A 19,946-nucleotide genomic window follows, 5' to 3' on the forward strand; every position below is an offset into this window, starting at 1 on the left:
ATTCTGTGGAGCTAGCCTGCTCCAGACCAGGCTAAATTCCAGGATCTATTTAATCTCATCCCTAATGTCAGTCAGCAGTCACCACAAATGGAAACCAATAGTTATTTCACTGCTCACTATACATTATCACATATAACTAGACCCACTGTCATTATTTAAACGTGTGTGATCATTAATTTCAATCATTTTGGATAAATAATGATTTTTAGATGATGTTGCTATCATTAGATAATTTACAGTTTCCCATAGACTATAAGGCTATATATAAAATGATAGAATATTAGGGCCACAGAGGCAAAAAAAAGACAAGTCATAATATTGTAACCAGTTGTTTTAAAGGAGGACAGTTGTTAAAAAGACAGATTTCGTGAAATTGTACTTCAGTATGGTTTCATAAACAAAGACATGCTGATGTGCCAGAATATTAAGTATCACATTGTCATAAGTATCAAAACTGTAAAAAGAATATGTAGCTTTTCTGCAGAAAGAACCAGCCTCATAAATTTATGACTTTATCCTTTTTCCTCAGTGTGGCCCTAGTACTCTGTCATATAAACAAATACACATTCCATATGAATATAAAAACACAATGTGTAACATTATGTTCCTTTATTGAATAAGGACAAAACAAAGCAGGTAAACCATCAGCTCCTTTCGAAACTGAAGTCACAGTGACTCTACAAGATGGAAAGCACAGAATCAAAGCATATTATACAAAATGATACATACACATTCAAAGGTCTGTATATAACACACCCTGCATGTCTGCACACTAAAATAAATGCAGGACAAATCCATACACATCAACTGAACAGACAAATGAATGGATGCAGTAGCCTCCCTGCAGCCTTGTATTACACACAGTATACCGCACAAACATCATAAGAGGCCAAATTCGTAAAAAAACGAACCCAAAAATTCCTCTGCCACCGCAGGACATATTTAACCAAAATTGAAAGCACACATACTAACTAAAATAATTCAACACATATTGGTCCCTCAGCAGCCGACCACTGTCGTCATCAGGGAAGATTGCCGGATTGTCCCAGTCCATGGCTGGTGGCACTCTGGGGGCCCTCTCCTTCCTCAGGCAGGCCACATTGTGGAGGACAGCACAAGCCACAGTAATATCACATGCCCTAACAGGGCTGACCCTTAATTTGTGAAGGCAGTGAAAGCGTGCCTTCAGGAGGCCAAAGGTCATTTCAACTCTGGCCCTGGTCCTGGCATGGGCATGGTTGTAGGCCTGCTGTGCTTCCTGGGGGTCTGTGAAAGGTGTCAGGAGAAAAGGCTGGCAGCCATACCCCCTGTCTCCCAGCAACACACCAGAGAATTCACCTGTCAACACAAAATCTCATCATTACTACCTCATAAACAGTGATATTCTTGACACAGCCATGATGGTTATAAATAGGGGTTGTGTGGCTTACCTTGTGATAGGCACTGATAGATTTCAGAGGCCCGAAAGATTCTGGAGTCATGGACTGAGCCAGGCCATTTTGCCACAACATTGCTGATCACACAGTCAGCATTGCAGACCATCTAAAACCATAAGATGAGGAATATTACACCAATCAATGCACATCACTGGCAATGCAGAGTGTTCGTCAATGGACAATATCAAAAAGTTATGTTCACCTGAACATTAATGCTGTGAAAGGATTTCCTATTCACAAAATCGGCCTCATGGGCACCTGAGGGGGCTTTTATCCTGATGTGTGTGCAGTCCACTGCACCAACAATGACATTGGGGAAACCTGTCACACAAAGTAATGAGTATCGTACTATGTGTTAACAGTTGTCCTGTAATTTGTAGATCCTCTTACCTGCAATCCTATAGAACTCCTCTTTGATGTCACAGAGTCTTCTGTGGCCAGGGAAGGAGATGAAGACATCTGCTAATGCTTTGATAGCCAGACACACACTCCTTATTGTGCGGCAAATTGTGGCCTTGTTCAGCTGTTCTGCATCCCCCACTGAGTACAGGAAGGCTCCACTAGCAAAAAAGCGCAAGGCCACACAAACCATTTGCTCCACACTCAGTGCATGGCTCCGTGCAGTGCGGTGCTTAATCCTGGGACCCAGTAGTCTGCATAGATACCTGATGCCATCTGCAGAAAACCTGTATCTTTCATATAGATGGTCATCAGGGAAGGCCAGTGGGTCCAACCGGTCCCTGAAGAACCTTTCTCGCCTGAAGGCTCTCCTCAGCACAAGTGCTTCTTCATCCACCACATCTCGCAAGAATGGGCATGCCATTGTCAGAGCAGAAAGGAACACACAATTTTGGGCCTTCATATAGGCTAGTGGCCACACCTGGTGCTGGGGGGGTGGGCAAAAGAGGCCGGTGCCTTATAACGATGACTTGGTTGTACTGATTGCTGGGAAAATAAAAAAAACCTTAGAAAGATGCCACCGTCCTGTGTGCTCACAATAAGAGCTCATATGTCATGGCTCACTTGACTTTACGAGAATATACCTAATTTTTATTTTGAGCTGTGTCATCTTCTTGGAGCTGGGGGAGGAAAGAAAAATAATGATTAATACATTTGTGTTACAGTTAGCATACAGTGTACATTGAAGGCATATCTCACCTCCCTCTCAAGTTTTTTTATTTCAAGGTCCAGTTTCCTAATTGTCCTCTTTTTTATTTCGGACTCCAGTGCAAGATTTTCCATCTTTTTCTTCTTGTACTGAATGTCTATGTCTGCCAGTTCTATTTGGCGCCGGAGGTGGTTTCCATACAACTTTCTGATAGCTTGTGAGCTCTGTGAACACAATACAATTAGCGCAGCTGGAATTTGGCAGGATGTGGTGTCCTTTTATTAATACGCACTGTTGCCAGGCTGGTTTTCCCACTGTATAGCATCTGGGTCCTGTAAAAGAAATTAGATTTTTTGATTTTGATGAGGACTCCTCACCATTGTAGAGTAAATAGTACTTTCACAGTCTTAACATGATACCTCATGCCTTCTGGAATCCAGAGAGATGGTCTCCTCCTCATCATCGTCTCCATCATGTGCTGTTGCTGCTGCACTGGGGCTTTCACCCTATCACATTTAATCGGATTCATATTGAAGCTAGTAGACAAGACATGCCAGGCCTACAGTATGCCTTTGATGGAGTACTCACTGGATCAGCATCGTCTGGTGCTTGTGCTGGTGGCTCTAACAGGAACACAGTGCTGCCAGACACTGCAAGGCAATAGGTAAACCAAAGTCAGACAGTCCAAATTGATTCAATATGAATGTGGTTGTATCCCATGTAGAGATGGAAGGACATACCTTGAATGAAGCGGGTGGCATCTTGGGAGGAACCTATGCTCGTCTCTTTCCCCCCAGGGATCCCCTCTAAGACGGGCCTGCCTTTATTTAGCTCCAAGGCCATGTCCTCTGCTGGGGTAAGGTCAGCCTTTGGTGACCCACCACCCGTGCCTTGTCTGTGGGTATTCTTTTTCACTGCTAAAACAGTACAGACAATGTGTGAGCAGGCACCTTCTCGGTACAATATATGCTTGTGCTTTGTTAAATATTAGTCAGGGACCATACCATTCTGCAGAATGTTCTTGTATTTGATTTTGACCTGCTGCCATGTCCGTTTTGGCCCGTTCATGTTTAATCTACATCACACACACACACACACACACACACACTCTTTATCACAAGAACATTTAATGGAGTCACACTGCAAAAAATGACTTGGTATTTTTGTCTTGTTTTCAGTAAAAATATCAAAAAAAAAAAAATCTTAAATAAAGATGTATTTTCTTGATTTGCTAAATGACCTAGCAAAATAAGTATAGTTTAGACAAAAAATATAAACTTTAAGTAAATGTGTGCTTAAAACAAGCAAAAAAATTAAAAATCTGTCAATATAATAAGAAAAATTCTCTTGAAATAGGTTTACTTTTTCCATAAACACTTAATTTTAGAAAAGTTCTCGTTTCACTGGCAGATTTTTTTGCTTATTTTCCTAGGTAATTTTGCTCAAGAAAATATTTAAGATTTTTTTTAGATATTTTTTTTTTTACTGAAAACAAGACAAAAATACTAAGTAAGAAAGACATTTTTGCAGTGCAGTGAGCAACCGACCTTGGGTCCTTCCTTTGAAAGGCGCTATATAAATTAAAGTGATTATTATTATAGCTCATCTATTTATTCAATTAAATTTTATTTATATAGCACTTTTCACAATTGTTTCATTCTGTCAAAGCAGCTTTACATTAATAAAAGCAGGAGAAACACAAAAAAAACCGTGGACAACATAAGAAGCAGAGTACAACGGCTAAGATTAAACCGTACTGAGCGTAGTAACGTTAAATAATAATGTAAGGCTTTAATAATAATTTATCATAGCTTTATACGGTGTGATGGAGTTACTTTACACAATTTCACTCATATCTGCAGTGAATTTCAATTAAAAATTTAACCGTTTCATAATTACAGTACAACTGCGTTTTTGGAGATGTGAATTAAATATTTGAATTGTAATTGTGATGTTTCAGCGGAGCGGTGAGTGTGTAATTGTGCACTACTTACGCATTCAGGCGGTCTGCAATACTTTGTCACGCATTGAGCTCAGCTGAGTCATTTATCCCGGATGTCTTAATTCTACTTTTGTGCAACAGGCCTCTGATCCGGCATGATTCTGGACCAGGGGCCCGTTCTTCGTACGTTGCTTAAAACATCCGAGATCAAATGAGACATCCAAGATGATATCATTGTGCTAATCATGATCTGGATAACTCGGTTCTTCGAACACACTTGCCGGATATGATTAGTATAGCTGGATTGAGTCATCTGAGATAATTGCGCGTTCATGCGCTGGTTAAAAGGGGATATGTATCGATAGTAGAAACATTGATCAGCAACGCTGCTATTGGCTGCTCAGCGTGGGCGTGACCAAAGAGCGCGCTCAGTTTTTCTCCTCAGCAGAGCAAGAACTAATAGTCAAAGTTTATTCGGAATTTTAATGTTTAATTAAAACGCCAGGGAACACCTCAAAGTCTGCAAAAGCCAGGAGAGAGGGCTGGCAAAAAGTAGCAGACAATTTAAATCCGTGAGAAGTGGCCATGTTAGATGTTTTTATCACTTATTAGCCTATATTTTTGTATTTTAATAATTGCATAATTACTTTGTTCATTGTAATGTCAGAGTCACCACACTAGAACATGGGAACAAATAAAAGTGAAGTACAAAAATATTCTACATAATGGTAATTTTTTGTTATATAGTCTCTTTTATAAAAGGCACTGTTAAATAATTGGTTGTCTGATTATAAAAGCAACCAAGAAAAAGGCTGAGAAAAGAAAAGAAAAGATCTTAGTAGCCTACACTGTAAAATAATTTTTGCTGCATTAAATTAAGGCCGTATAGTCATTTCAACTGTTAAATCTTGAGTGATGAATTGCTTTGACTTGTGAAAGTGAAAACTGATAAACTTATGTTAATGTAAAAATATTAACACTTGTATCTGTTCCCAAGAAAGTGGTGGCTGAAATATGTGCAGTAAGTGGACATTTTCTAACTTTCCAAAATAAAGAAAGTATAAGACTTTGTAATGTCCATTTGTTTCCATTGCACTGGACAGTGAATAAACCCTCTAAGATAACTGTCATATGGAGGAACTAGCCTACCTGCAAGTGCAACTTTACTTAATTTATACTTGTATGCTTTATGGCTGCAATATAAGTTGCAGGATTGCACATCTACAGAAAGGCCTACAGAAGAGTCTGCACAGACAGAGGAGACATAGGCCTACAGGTGGCCAGTGTATAGCCAACTTTTCCTTTTTATTTGTTGCATGAGGCATGTGTCTAATATCTCTTGTTGCAGGCACTTGACCACTGGCTTTTCTTTACAAAGAACAACTGAAATAAAACTCAAGGAACTAAGCATATTTGTATTTTATTAAACATTTAATGAAAAGTGTTTTTTTTGGCAATGTTGTGTAATATGGCACATGCAACAATGTCACAGGCCCTGTCAGGTGTGCAACCCTCAAGAGTTTTCAGACACTGACATCTTCCCTTTAGTTAGCCAAAGTTCATTTCATTGTGTGCCCTTGTCCTGGCAAGAGCTGCATTGTAACTGGATTGGGTCAGGGAATGGGGTCATAAAACACCTGTCTGCAGGAACATGTCATAATCACCTATGAAAAAATGCAGTTCTGTTAGGATCAGCATAAGTGTATGTAATACAGTGAGCTTGATATTTAATTGTGGAACTTTTCTTACCACTTTCAAATAATGTGCATAAATGTGAATCTCTGAAAATTCTTAAGTCATGCACAGACCCTGGCCATTTTGCTTTCACATTTGTGATATGGAAGATTTTAGTCAATTGCCTTTTTTTTATATATATATATAAAATTACTAATCTGGAATATTAAGAATCACAATAGTAACTGGGCTGCACATTTACATTGTGAACCCTCTTTCTGTTCACATAATCCCCTTCATTGAGGCCTTGATGGCAGTCTATAGCCTATAGTCTACCAATCACGTTAGTGAAGCCTGAGTGACATATACTGTAATCGGCATGGACCATGGTCATGATTGCATGATCTTCATAAAAAATTATGATAGCCTAAAAAAAAAAAAAAAAAAATGCTTTACAACATTGGGTCTTAAGTGAAAAAAAAACCTAAAACTGTTTTTTAAACCTAAAAGCGCCAGGTAAACTCCGAATGACACGACAGACAGCACTTTCCATCAAGTTCTCCGCATTTCCAATAGTGTAAAGGAAAGAGCCACTCGCAAATAATCTTAGGGCAATGCAAACAGTTTGTGCTGTAGCCTAGTTAAAGCCCGACTCCGACAAGTCGAAAATAAATGTGCGTTTCCAACAAATTAATAATGTAAACGACAATCTCACGAGTCACGAGAAAAAATATATATCTCAGAAAGTGCACTATCGCGCTGCGCTGGACTTCCGTATCAGCTCCGCTTATGAAGCCGCAGTCTAATCCTGTTAACATGAAATAAGCCTGCTCCCGAGCAGGTTTAAGATTGCGCACCTGTTGCTATGACAGCAAGTCCAGGATGAGCGTCGAAGAACCAAACAATCCAAGATCATGCCAAATCCCCAACAATCAAATCCAGCTAACTGAGTTAGCGACGTACGAAGAACGGGCCCCAGATCCAGAACAGAGCTGGACCAGGGGCCTCATGTATCAATCTTGCGTACGCACAAAAACTTTGCGTACGCTAGCTTTCACGCTCACGGTCGTATGTAGGCTACTAACAGTGAAATTAACGCGAGAATGTGCGTTCCTCCACGCCAATTTCATGTCTGGCGTACGTACATTTCTCATTGTTTTTGTCCGTTGGCGACTCTTACAGGCAATGAAGTTGCAAACATTACACAACGAATTGTTCTACAAGTCTAAGCATTGCTATTAATTTGCAATTTATAAAATAATTGACATATATTGTCACACGAGCCTTATGGGAATATTCTATCAATTATGCAATTAAGTAAGACCATATAAAAGCATATGCAAACTGATACAACCCTTAGTCTATGGCAATGGCAGCTTTGGTTTAATGTCCACATTTATATCAGACCATTTCTTTTTAAGGTCATTTAGGGTAGACGGTGTACAGTTGAGACGTGTACATTTGAGACACCTTAAATAACTTGCGTTCGCAGCAAGCACAAGTTGTGATTTTTGCTGTGCACGTCGTGCATATTAGTGTCCTCTTTGATCGTGGGAAATTTGAACAACGGACGCATCTCCGATCCGAAGATAGATCTTCTAAGATTTTCTAAGATATGACGTTCACTTCACCATGCACTCTACACAATGAATAGCTTATTATCCTTATGTGACTGTTAAACGTAACTGGTTTCACCACAAACGTTATTCTGTGACCTAAAAACTGGCATATTTCATGGTATTGTGTCATGCAAGGTATTTGCAAAATCTAGAGAAATGTGCGAGGTGGTCAGCGGGGGATAGTTGAGACCCATATCTACTGTACCCCCGATAGAGTTCTATTAGGAAACACACTGTTTAGTTGTTCAGTGTTATTGTAGAAAAGGATGGTCAGTTGCGACCCCTGCTGGACACATTTATCCATTTACATCATACAGAAGGCAGTATAGCGAGAGAGTATTAGATTACGTACTGATCATGCACCGATCATGCAAGCGGACAGCCAATCGGAAAGCAGCTCTGATCTAGCGGCTGCGCTAAGGAACTGTTAGTTTCGTTTTCCACTCTGTTATGGAGGGACGGTTCGTAGTTCACTTTCCTCCTAATTCCTGCCTAATTTGTGTGCGTCAATGACGAAAAGTAAGTGTTTAATTATATTGTATGTTGCTGTTATTGCTGCGTAATAGATTATTCAATGGTATTGAGAATATTGTTTTATGTGTAAGTGAAGAGATACGCAGCAGGCTGCGGCCTTGCACGGACGAATGTTTTTCTAAACATACGCGTGTCAACTCACAGATGTAAATCAGGCCAGTTTAGCTCAGCGCTGTTAATGCGATTGCGACATATTTCTTTTAAATTAACATTACATTATCCGGAAGTGTGATTTGAGATATCTACCCATGTTTATGTAAATTTATTTAGTTTATTAAGCTCAGTCAAGTTTAATGAAGCACAGTATGTATGTATATTACATTACAATGTTATGTACTGATGTTTAAATGTGTCAAGGTGATCTTGTTTATTGTAAACTCACTTAATTTATGTATATTTCTCCTTTCTTTGTTTAGACCACACAAACTTGTATAATAAAGCCATTTAATTGGGGTTCCTGTCTCCGTGTCCTTACCGACACTCCATGGCGACGGCCAATTTTACCTAGCAACCAGTCCACCTTTACTACAAGAATTTGGTCCTTCGAGCCGGATAGGGTCGTTACCATGGCAACCCCTAAGTCTGCCCCTACCTCATCCCAACGTCCACGCAGAGCAGTTCAGAGACCTGCCTACCTAGATGACTACGAGGTCGACTATGCTGGACACCCATCCGGGCAGGTTGTAAGACCTAAAGGGAAGGCAGTGAAGACTTCAACTCCCATCTCATCTCACCAACCCTTTGGAACGACTGGTTTATCAGAGGAATTTATGCTGCAGATGATGGAAATTACAAAGCAGCAAAGCGAGACCGCTAGACGCCAAACAGAGCTCCTGGAGAAAGTCCTGCTACAAAGCACTCCTCAAGCATCTACCCACTCCTCACGAGCATCATCACGGCATCAGACACCTCGGACCCAGATCCTGCAATCAGTGGAGAGGGGACAGCCGAAATCTGATGTAAGCCCTCGTGATGTAAGTGCAGATCCAAGTCGCTGGCCACAGCCTGTCAAACCTTTATCCCCATTCGTTGAGGAGCTTTCCCAGGCTCTGAGAAAAACACAAATTAGAGACAATCTTTTCCAATCACCACCTCTTGTGAGCAGACAGACCACTCTGTCGTCATATCAGTATGCTTCGCCATGCCGTAGCACCAACTCAGATCCAGCCAGAACCCAACTGCGTGATAGAGCAGAGCCCTGGATGAAACCGTTGCCTCCGCCACCCGAACAGATACAGAGCCAGCCCACCCAGCCTTCTATCTACCAAGTACCACCCCCAGAGGGTTTTCCGACACACAGTCAGTTTGCTTCAGAGACTGAGCCAATGCCACAAACTTCACACCCAACTACAGCATTCCAGCCTAGGGTTGATGCTGTGTCCTACACCCCTCAATTCTCTTCATACTGGCTTCCAACAGTAGAAGGTCCCACTTTCCCAGACTTCATTAAGGAGGACAGAGCCCAGTATGTAGAACTCAGAATCGCTTTGGACAGTCTGCTTCCCCCCCAGTTACCAGAGCATTATAGGTACTCCATCCTCCTGAAACATGTGAAGGTGCCTAATGCACACAGACTGGTTTTAGCACATGCAGAGTCAGTTACGCCGTACACTAATGCTCTGCAAGCCCTCGACAGAAGATATGGCCGGCCCTATCAGTTTGTGTTGAGGGAAATAGAAGCTTTGGAGAACCTACCACCTATCCGTGCTGGTGATGAGCGGGCATTCGATGATTTCTCCCTCAGAGTCCAAGCCATAGTTGGCATGCTCAAAGCCCTTAAGGGGGATGGTATTGAAGAATTGCACAGCGGGTCAAATGTGAAACGTCTTTTGAACCGCCTTCCTCGTTCACAACAAACCCAATTCAGGAGGCATCACCTCAAAAGGAACCCAGATAAGACTAAGTTCTCCCTCCTTGAGTTTGCAGATTGGCTGCAGCTGGAAGCCAACTGTATGGAGTTTGATCCAATTGAGGAGACCAGAGCCACAAAACGAGATCAAAGAGCAGCAATTCGGGGACAGAGCAAACAAACCACCATACTGCATGGCGTAGAGCAAAGGCAGGGCATAGAACCAACAACCAAGTCCAAGTCGGTTCACCCCAAAGTATCTACTAAGTCTAAAGTTATCTGCCCATATTGCAGCGCAGAACATTACCTCAGCCAGTGTACCACATTTACAGCATTAACCAAGGAGCAAATGGTTTGTTGGATTAAAGACAATAAACGCTGCTGGAAATGTGCACGATCCCATATGGCCAAAGACTGTGACCTAAAGAGGCCTTGCTACCTTTGTCAAGCTAAGCACCTCTCCGTGCTTCACGACATCAACCAAAGGAAGGGTGAGGTCACCAATGGAAACAGTAGTCTTTACAACTCCACCACAGAGACTCTCTATCTAGACCAACCTCGCTGCGGTGGGAAAGTATTCCTGAAAGTTGTTAAGGTTACCATCCATTACCAGCAGAAAGTTTTGGATACCTTTGCTGTACTCGATGATGGCTCAGAACGAACCATTCTGCTTGCCACAGCTGCACAGCACCTTGGTTTGAAGGGTAAGCCAGAACAACTGAATTTACGGACAGTGCATCAAGACATCAGGACATTGCCTGGCACTTCTGTAACCTTCAGCATATCCACCCCAAGTAACCCCAGGGAAAGGTTCATTATTCAGGGGGCCTTTACTGCAGACCAATTCGGACTGGCAGAGTATACCTACCCAGTGAGTACCCTGCAGGAGAAGTACCGACACCTCAGAGGTATACCCATAGCACCTCTGGTCAAAGCTCGTCCCCTACTGCTTATTGGTTCAGATCACACTGAGCTCATCACCCCAATTGAACCAGTGCGACTGGGTCCACCCGGAGGTCCCGCCGCAGTCAGAACACGCCTTGGCTGGACCTTGCAAGGCCCCTCCAAACATCTCCAGGATCAACTCTCAGTCTCGCAGTGTCTGTTTACATCTAACTGCTCACCATCTGCAGAGCTGTACCGCCAAGTTGAACGGTTATGGCAGTTAGATATTCTGCCTTATCGCAGTGAAAAGATGATAGTAAGGTCACAACAAGACCAAGAAGCGCTGAATATGCTGGAGACACAGACAGTGCGGGTGAAAGTAGAAGGAGTTGACCGATACGCCACACCACTTCTGAGAGTTAAGACCATGCCTCTGCTACAAGCTCCGAAGGAAGCAGTGATGTGTCACCTCCGTAACATCGAACGCCGACTAGCCAAAGACCCGCCTTTAGCTAACAAGTACCAGGAAGAGATTCAAAAATTGGAGAATGCTGGTTATGTCACTAAAATTACTCCTCAAGAAGCCGCTCTGTATACGGAATCCTGGTATTTGCCCCACCATATTGTAACCCACAACGGAAAACACAGAGTGGTATTCAATTGCTCGTACACCTACAAGGGGGAAAATCTAAACAAGCAGCTGTTACCTGGACCTACATTGGGCCCCTCTCTTCTTGGAGTGTTAATTCGCTTCAGAGAACATCAAGTCGCCATCAGTGGAGACATCAAAGGAATGTTCCACCAGGTCCGACTGCTTCCCCAAGATAAACCCCTTCTGCGGTTCTTATGGCGGGACCTACAGTCTGAAAACCCACCAGATGTGTACGAGTGGCGGGTCCTTCCATTTGGCACAACCTGTAGCCCCTGTTGTGCGACATTTGCAGTTCAGCGACACGTTTTCACTCATAGCCAGCAGGGTGATAAGATGCGACAGTCAGTTGAACGGTGCTTTTATGTCGACAACTGTTTACAGAGCACTGCATCTCCAGTTGAGGCCCGTGAGTTGATCGATGGATTAAGGTCCCTGCTGGCGTCGGGCGGGTTTGAAATCCGTCAATGGGCGAGCAACAAAGCCTCAGTGGTTAACCATCTCCCAAAAGAGGCCAGATCAGAGAACACAGAGTTGTGGATTTCTCAAAATCAATCAGATCCACAAGAAATGACCCTGGGATTAAGCTGGCATTGCATACCAGACACACTCCATTACCGCCATCGCTTGCTCTCCTATCATGAAGTCACAATGAGAAACATCTACAGAGTCCTCGCCAGTCAGTATGACCCTCTGGGCTACATAATCCCCTTCACCACCAGGGCTAAAGTGCTAGTGCGGCAGTTATGGGTAAAGGAACGAGAATGGGACGACCCCCTTCTCCCTTCTGAACAGCTTAAGGCCTGGCAAAGATGGGAAACAGAACTAGAGCACCTACCATTGATCACCATGCCTCGGTGTTATGTATCAGCTGCACTAGATGTTCCAGAGGCAGAACGAGAACTCCACATATTCTGTGATGCCTCTGAGGCAGTCTACGGGTCAGTAGCATACCTTCGTACTGACTACCAAGGACAGGTTGAGTTGGCGTTCATCCATGCCAGATCTAGAGTAGCTCCGAAAAGGCAACAATCAGTACCTAGACTTGAGCTCTGCGCCGCTCTCACTGGAGCACAGTTAGCCAAGCTACTCCATAATGAGCTCTCATTAGAGATCAGGAATACATTCTTGTGGAGTGACTCAACAACAGTACTCACCTGGCTGACATCAGAATCCTGCAGATTTAAAGTTTTTGTAGGAACCAGAGTATCTGAGATACAAGAACTTACTGAAGGTCACTGCTGGCGCTATGTAGATTCAGGAAACAATGTCGCTGATGACATTACACGTGGCAAAACCCTGCTCGAGTTATCCCAACCCACTAGATGGAGTAAGGGGCCAGAATTTCTCTACCTACCACCTGAATCATGGCCAGAAAGTCCTGCCATTGGTATAAATGAGGACCCCACTGAGCTCCGTGCTACAAAATTTTGTGGCCTCACTTCAGTTGATCCAGGATTATCACTGCCAGATCCTAAGCAGTTCTCAACCTTTGAGGAACTCCTAGAGGTTACTTGCAGGTCCATGCACGGGGCGGCGGGGAAAATTGATGAGCCGAGAGCATTGGAGTACGAACAGGCTGAGAGAAGCTTATTGAGACAAGTCCAGTTAGACAGTTTTCCCACAGAGTATCATGCTCTCAAAACTGGTAAGCCTATCCCTTCATCCAGCCGTTTACTCACATTATCACCGGAGCTGGATGAAACAACTGCACTCATCCACGTGGGAGGACGTCTGCGCCGAGCCACCCACTTAAGCTACAATACAGTGCATCCAATCGTCTTAGACCCAAAGCACCCTATCACTCACCTTCTGATAAAGAAATACGATACCAAACTCTGCCACCCTGGTCCAGAAAGGGTCTTCGCAGAAATGAGAAGATATTACTGGATCCTCAGAGGAAGAGAGGCAATACGCCGCCATCAGCGTACCTGTGTTGAATGCCAAAGATGGAGGGCTAAACCGAACATTCCAAAGATGGCAGAACTCCCTCCCGCCAGACTCCGCCTCATGAAACCAGCCTTCTATTCTACAGGGGTGGATTGCTTCGGCCCATTCCTGATAAAACGAGGGAGGAGTAATGAAAAGAGGTGGGGAATAGTATTCAAATGCATGACTACCCGCTGTGTTCACTTGGATTTGCTGAGTAACATGGACACAGACTCATTTTTAATGGCTCTGCGGCGCATGGTCGCTCGACGTGGGACCCCCGCTGAAATCCTGGCAGATCAGGGCACCAATTTCCGAGGCGGTGATAAAGAGTTACAGACAGCTTTCACTGCCATGAGCCCACATCTCCAAACCCAGTTAGCAAATCAGAAGATCCAGTTTAACTACAACCCCCCAAACGCCCCACATTTCGGAGGTATGTGGGAGCGTGAAATCCGCTCAGTTAAAAGTGCCCTACATACCACCGTAGGATCCCAAACTCTGACAGAGGAAGTCCTCAGAACACTTCTTGTAGAGGTTGAGGCCATACTCAATGCAAAACCACTGGGGTATGTCTCCTCTGATGTGGCAGATCCAGATCCGGTGACCCCAAACTACCTGTTGATGGGGCGGCCTGATGCATCACTGCCTCAGGTTGTCTACCCAGAATCTGACATTCTTAGTCGGAAAAGATGGCGGCACTCACAAGTAATGGCAGATCAGTTTTGGACAAGTTTTATTAAGAATTACTTGCCCGCTCTGCAACCACGTCAAAAATGGATGAGTGACTCTGACAATCTCACACCTGGAACTGTTGTGATGATAATAGACCATCAACTCCCTCGAGGTCTGTGGCCTGTTGGCAAAGTAATAACCACATACCCTGGATCAGATGGTCGTGTTCGTTCAGCAAAGATTGAAGTAAAAAACAAACTCTACCATCGACCAGTGGCTCGTCTCATTACACTGCCTGCCATCCCAGATGATGACCCTACAACAGACTAGGAAGATGAAAAGTACATTTGCACAACAAATGTAGGGGCGGCTGTAGAAAAGGATGGTCAGTTGCGACCCCTGCTGGACACATTTATCCATTTACATCATACAGAAGGCAGTATAGCGAGAGAGTATTAGATTTCGTACTGATCATGCACCGATCATGCAAGCGGACAGCCAATCGGAAAGCAGCTCTGATCTAGCGGCTGCGCTAAGGAACTGTTAGTTTCGTTTTCCACTCTGTTATGGAGGGACGGTTCGTAGTTCACTTTCCTCCTAATTCCTGCTTAATTTGTGTGCGTCAATGACGAAAAGTAAGTGTTTAATTATATTGTATGTTGCTGTTATTGCTGCGTAATAGATTATTCAATGGTATTGAGAATATTGTTTTATGTGTAAGTGAAGAGATACGCAGCAGGCTGCGGCCTTGCACGGACGAATGTTTTTCTAAACATACGCGTGTCAACTCACAGATGTAAATCAGGCCAGTTTAGCTCAGCGCTGTTAATGTGATTGCGACATATTTCTTTTAAATTAACATTACATTATCCGGAAGTGTGATTTGAGATATCTACCCATGTTTATGTAAATTTATTTAGTTTATTAAGCTCAGTCAAGTTTAATGAAGCACAGTATGTATGTATATTACATTACAATGTTATGTACTGATGTTTAAATGTGTCAAGGTGATCTTGTTTATTGTAAACTCACTTAATTTATGTATATTTCTCCTTTCTTTGTTTAGACCACACAAACTTGTATAATAAAGCCATTTAATTGGGGTTCCTGTCTCCGTGTCCTTACCGACACTCCATGGCGACGGCCAATTTTACCTAGCAACCAGTCCACCTTTACTACAGTTATGATAACAGATTAAACGTCATAATTAGCCAGCATAGGACGCAAATTAAAATAAAATTAGATATTTGTGATATTTAAACTGTGTAGGCTATTATTAATAAATATTGTTACATATCTTGTTCCTGCTTTATACATTTTAACCAGTGCTAATTTAAATAAAATGAATGAATATAAATGGATGAATTAACAAAAATGTTGCCCGATTGTTATTTTCTTCTTTATTTATTATATTTACAATGAATGGTTAGTTACCTTTACATCATTAAAAATGGGTGTCTCAACTGTACCATGCACTGTCTCAACTGTACCACGTACAGTTGAGACAAATTTGAGACAAAAAGCACCTTATTTTTATGAGCTAATTGTGGAAAATATAAACTACTTGTGGGTATTATTGATTGATAATATCTTAGTCTACAAGCTAATGAAATGTCATGTGGAAATTCACTTCTTTTCAGTGTCTATTTTTGTGTGAAAAATCAAAATGCAAAAAGTGTCTCAACTGTACTCAGTCTACTCTACAGTACGACGATCCCACCGCATTGACGGCATCAGGCAAACTCTCCCACTCATATTTTTTTCCTTTTGTTATTAATTCCGGAGGACAAAGTTCCAATTTTTTTTTTTTCGTTTCTACCTCCGATAGCACCTCCAATTCACTTTCTGTAAAGTTTCGTTTCTTGTCACCATTTTCTTACTGCTTACTTTTGCCAAAGTGGACTCATTACCATATTTAAATTAATTGAATTAAGGGAGGAGACTGGTGGGGCGTTGTGCTCGTGCATGTGCGCTCAATGTTATGTTAACTGGGATGTACAAAGAGAATATGCGTGGGATCCTTCGTACGCAGAGATTCATACATCTGGGTTTTTTTGTGCATACGCACATTTACAGCTTTGTCCGTACGCAATGTTTTAGTATGAATTCAACGCAAGGCTTTGTACAGTTTCGTGAACTCAGAAAGACCAGTATTTGCCCATTTTCTGCAGTTAAATAGCCGCGATAGCACAGGGCACTCACTGTTTCTCATTCATCTTTAATATTATGCATTTTATGTACTGATCCCATTTATATTTAGACTTTTCCTTCCAAAATGTTAGCTTGTAGCGGCAAGAAAACAGATTTGTTGTCTACAACACGTAACATCCGTGAATGTCACTCACAAACATTACCTAGGCAACCAGAAGTGAGAACGCCCACTAACGACCTCATCGCCAGCCACTGGCGACATGCAGCGATAAAGTCGCTTGTAGTGTGAACGGGGCTGTAGGCGTAGAAGCACACTCTGACGATTGTCCACCTTCATCACTTTCTCTGTGGCCACATCAGCTGGTCGAGCCAGAGGCAAAGGCTAAACCTGGAGCACATCGCTCCGTGCCTCTGCTCTCCATCTCTCTCCTACACTAAATTAGTTCGGAGCGTTGTGTTGTTGTTTTTTTACCCAGATGGTGTTGTCTTGACACTGAGTCTAAATGTACCGTATAATAAAGGCTGTGCAGATATCAGCCGCCTGGCTACAGCGATGTGAACCGCCAATGCAGGGCTCCAGACTAACATTTCCACGAGGGAGAGAGAGCAAGACAGCGCTTAGTTTGGAGACGGTGAAGTTTTGTTTACACTTTCGCCTGGCTCCGAAGAGAGAGGGAGTGCGCGCGCGCGACCGTCTCTCTCTCCCTCTGCTCGTTCTTTCAGTTAAACATGCGCCCAGTTCATCTACATTACTCACCGATCAAATAAGACTTTGGCGGGCGCTAAAACAAGTTCAATGCAGGAGAATTCATGCGTGAATTTAACTGAGTAGTACATGACCATGCACTTGCACAAATGCGACCATATAAAATTTTAACTCGCACATTCTAACAAAATAATTGTATGCTTCCAGAGACTTTCTTCCTCTTAATTCGTCAAAAGTGTACGCACTAACGGTGTGGATGAGATACTTGGCAATGTCCATTTCCTGAATATCGGGGTACGCCGCAGGATTAGCCTACATAACCAGTCCTCTTTCGACATTGTGTAAGGATCCTTTCCATCGATATAACTCAATTTCTCATCATATCTTGCCTTGCAAACATCGTCTAATGTGTCCCTGTAAATAACCTTCACCTTGTCGCCAGGTTTGGAGGAATTTGTCATCGTTATCTCAACACAAAAGAGTAAAAAATACTTTATATTAACTGGCTTTCTATTAATGCAGCACAGTGGCTTACTGACAGCTTTGACACACAACATGGCGGCGCGCCGCAGAGGATAATGGGTAATTCGCGAAACGGAAACCCATCTATAGGCTTAAGCAGAAGTGTAAAGAGTGATGTTGCAATAAATTAAGGTAGACACAACCATAGATATCATATATAAACGCTAGATGCCTTATGGCGCAGTCACTTCCGGCATCATCGTTCGGCCATCTTGTGACAGTGCTCGGTGCATTAAGGTGAATGATCAGCTGAATCTCGCTGAAATCTTGACGGATTTACAAACGGTTTGGTTTCTTACAAACGTTATTAACGTGGCTATAATTCCGAATGCTTGAAAATGTATGTTATAATTTTTCATATGTATGCAGTGTATGTATGCAGTGTCATAACTACATCTCTGACGTTTATAACAAACCAAACCGTTTGAAAATCGGTAGAAAAATGAGCAAGTTATGGTTATTTAAAAGTACATGCACCATTGAAGTAGTGAGCGAGTACACTGTCGCAAGATGGCCGCCACGTGCGGACGTCGACCTCCATTGGCCAGCAGTGCGCACGAGACATCTAGCCTTTATATATGATATCTATGGACACAACAGCCTTATAAAGGTCTTCAAACTCCCAGTTAAGCTCAAGTGCGCAAAAAGGCTATAAGTAAACCAATATCATACAAAAATACCTTGTCAATATAGAGGATATATAAAATAATGTTAACTAAAATTAACTAGTCAAAGTCTACTTGCACTGAATGTGTGGGTTTCGGCCTCAGCAGCTGCAGTCATGACCTCATCTCCAAAATCAAACACCTGCGATTCAGAAACCAAGTGTACTGCACTTGTACTGCAAGTGATATACCATAATAACAACAGGTTTATTTTAAATGAAATGCTGTAAGAATAAAATATTTGTGAATATAAGGAGTGTATGCGCACGTGCATTTGTGTGTGCATGTCTGTAGGTGCACATTCATATGGGTGTGTGTGTGTGTGTGTCATACAATAGCCTATAGTACGCAGTTGAATGCTTACTACCAATTTTAATATACCACCACAGCCACATTTTATTGTTTAGTTGGATGTGAGTGACAGATCAGCTTGTGCATTGTCACTGCAATTGATTCTCAACTGGGGTGGGGGGTAGTGAGATCATTTTAGGGTATGGCATGCAGATTCTTTGAGAGAGAAAAAACCCATCACTCCTCATCCTTTTGGTTTAATTTCCATTTAATTCATTTTCTTAAACAATGTATGTTTTTTTTTTTTTTTTTGTCAGGTTCCCCTTCAATGATAAAGACAGGCTGCAGCAGTGGATACACAATGTAAAGAGAAAGAGCTGGACACCAAAGAAGCATTCTCGCCTCTGCTCCCTTCACTTCACACAGGACTGTTTCATCCCCATCCATGGACGAAAAAACACCCTTAAACCAGACGCAGAGCCAACCATCTTCTACCCCCATTGCCAGGTGAAGGCCAAGGTGAGGCACACCAGAGTCAGTAAGAACACAACGGTTAGTAAGACTAACTCTGACACACAAGCTGGTAAACGCAGGAATGTCAGTCATGACCATGATTACATCAGTTGCACTCACAGTGAACCACAGACAGTCGAGGTGAGTGTAGCCAGCTGCAGCCATAGCCATTCTGCAGATCATGGTGCATACACATTGAAGAACTCCCCCAGTCCTCTAAAGAGGAAGGTGGCATTTGTTCAAAGTAACTTGCTTTCTTGCACAAAAAAATTGAAGCTTCAAAAGCAGAGAGTCAGAAGACTGAAACAGAAAGTGAAGTCTCTCTCTTCAGTTGTCACTGATCTGAAAGAGAAGCTGCTTGTTTCCACCAGCTGTGGTGATATGCTGGAGGCTTCCTTTAGTGGTGTTGCTAAAGAAATTCTTACAAGAGCGAAGTGCAAGACTAAATCTGCTAGAATCTCTGACAATTTGAGATCTTTTGCCATGACTCTCCATTTCTACTCTGCAAAAGCTTATCAGTTTGTTCGTGACAGCTTTGATTGTGTTCTGCCTCATCCTCAAACAATCAGGTCTTGGTACAGCAGCATTCCTGCAGACCCAGGCTTTACAGAGGCATCATTCGCTGCCCTCCAATCCCATGTGGAAGAAGGAAGGAAAGATGTTAAGGAGACTGTTTGTGCTCTTATGATGGATGAAATGGCCATCAGAAAGCATGTTGAATATGCTGAAGGGAAATTCCATGGGTATGTTGATGTTGGATGTGGCAAAGTTGATGACTCTTTGCCAGTAGCCAAGGAT

At 42.6% G+C, this 19,946-nt stretch overlaps 1 protein-coding gene across 4 annotated transcripts; it reads right to left on the reverse strand.

Annotated features, from left to right (window-relative positions):
• Positions 1-571: 571 nt before the first annotated feature.
• On the reverse strand, positions 572-3,638 carry LOC311281593 (putative nuclease HARBI1). 4 transcript variants are annotated; one of them, XM_084394642.1, is made up of 9 exons: positions 3,133-3,147; positions 2,964-3,050; positions 2,837-2,876; positions 2,595-2,768; positions 2,480-2,515; positions 1,827-2,381; positions 1,639-1,757; positions 1,431-1,542; positions 572-1,338 (listed from the first exon to the last, which is right to left on the reverse strand). In XM_084394642.1, exons 6-9 carry the CDS (start codon positions 2,296-2,298, stop codon positions 968-970), a joined length of 1,074 nt encoding a protein of 357 aa, XP_084250768.1. In that variant the 5' UTR covers positions 2,299-2,381; positions 2,480-2,515; positions 2,595-2,768; positions 2,837-2,876; positions 2,964-3,050; positions 3,133-3,147; the 3' UTR covers positions 572-967. The 4 variants fall into 4 exon arrangements, 3 of the variants coding, with proteins under 3 accessions (XP_084250768.1, XP_084250770.1, XP_084250769.1); XR_014625824.1 differs by lacking the exons at positions 572-1,338; positions 1,431-1,542; positions 1,639-1,757 and adding exons at positions 3,285-3,461; positions 3,549-3,638 and having other exon boundaries at positions 2,120-2,381; positions 3,133-3,194; XM_084394644.1 differs by lacking the exons at positions 572-1,338; positions 1,431-1,542; positions 1,639-1,757; positions 2,595-2,768 and adding exons at positions 3,285-3,461; positions 3,549-3,638 and having other exon boundaries at positions 2,120-2,381; positions 3,133-3,194.
• Between the last annotated feature and the right edge of the window lie 16,308 nt (positions 3,639-19,946).

The sequence above is a fragment of the Rutilus rutilus genome (genome assembly GCF_951802725.1).
Source record: "Rutilus rutilus genome assembly, chromosome: 22".
NCBI lineage: Eukaryota > Metazoa > Chordata > Actinopteri > Cypriniformes > Leuciscidae > Rutilus > Rutilus rutilus.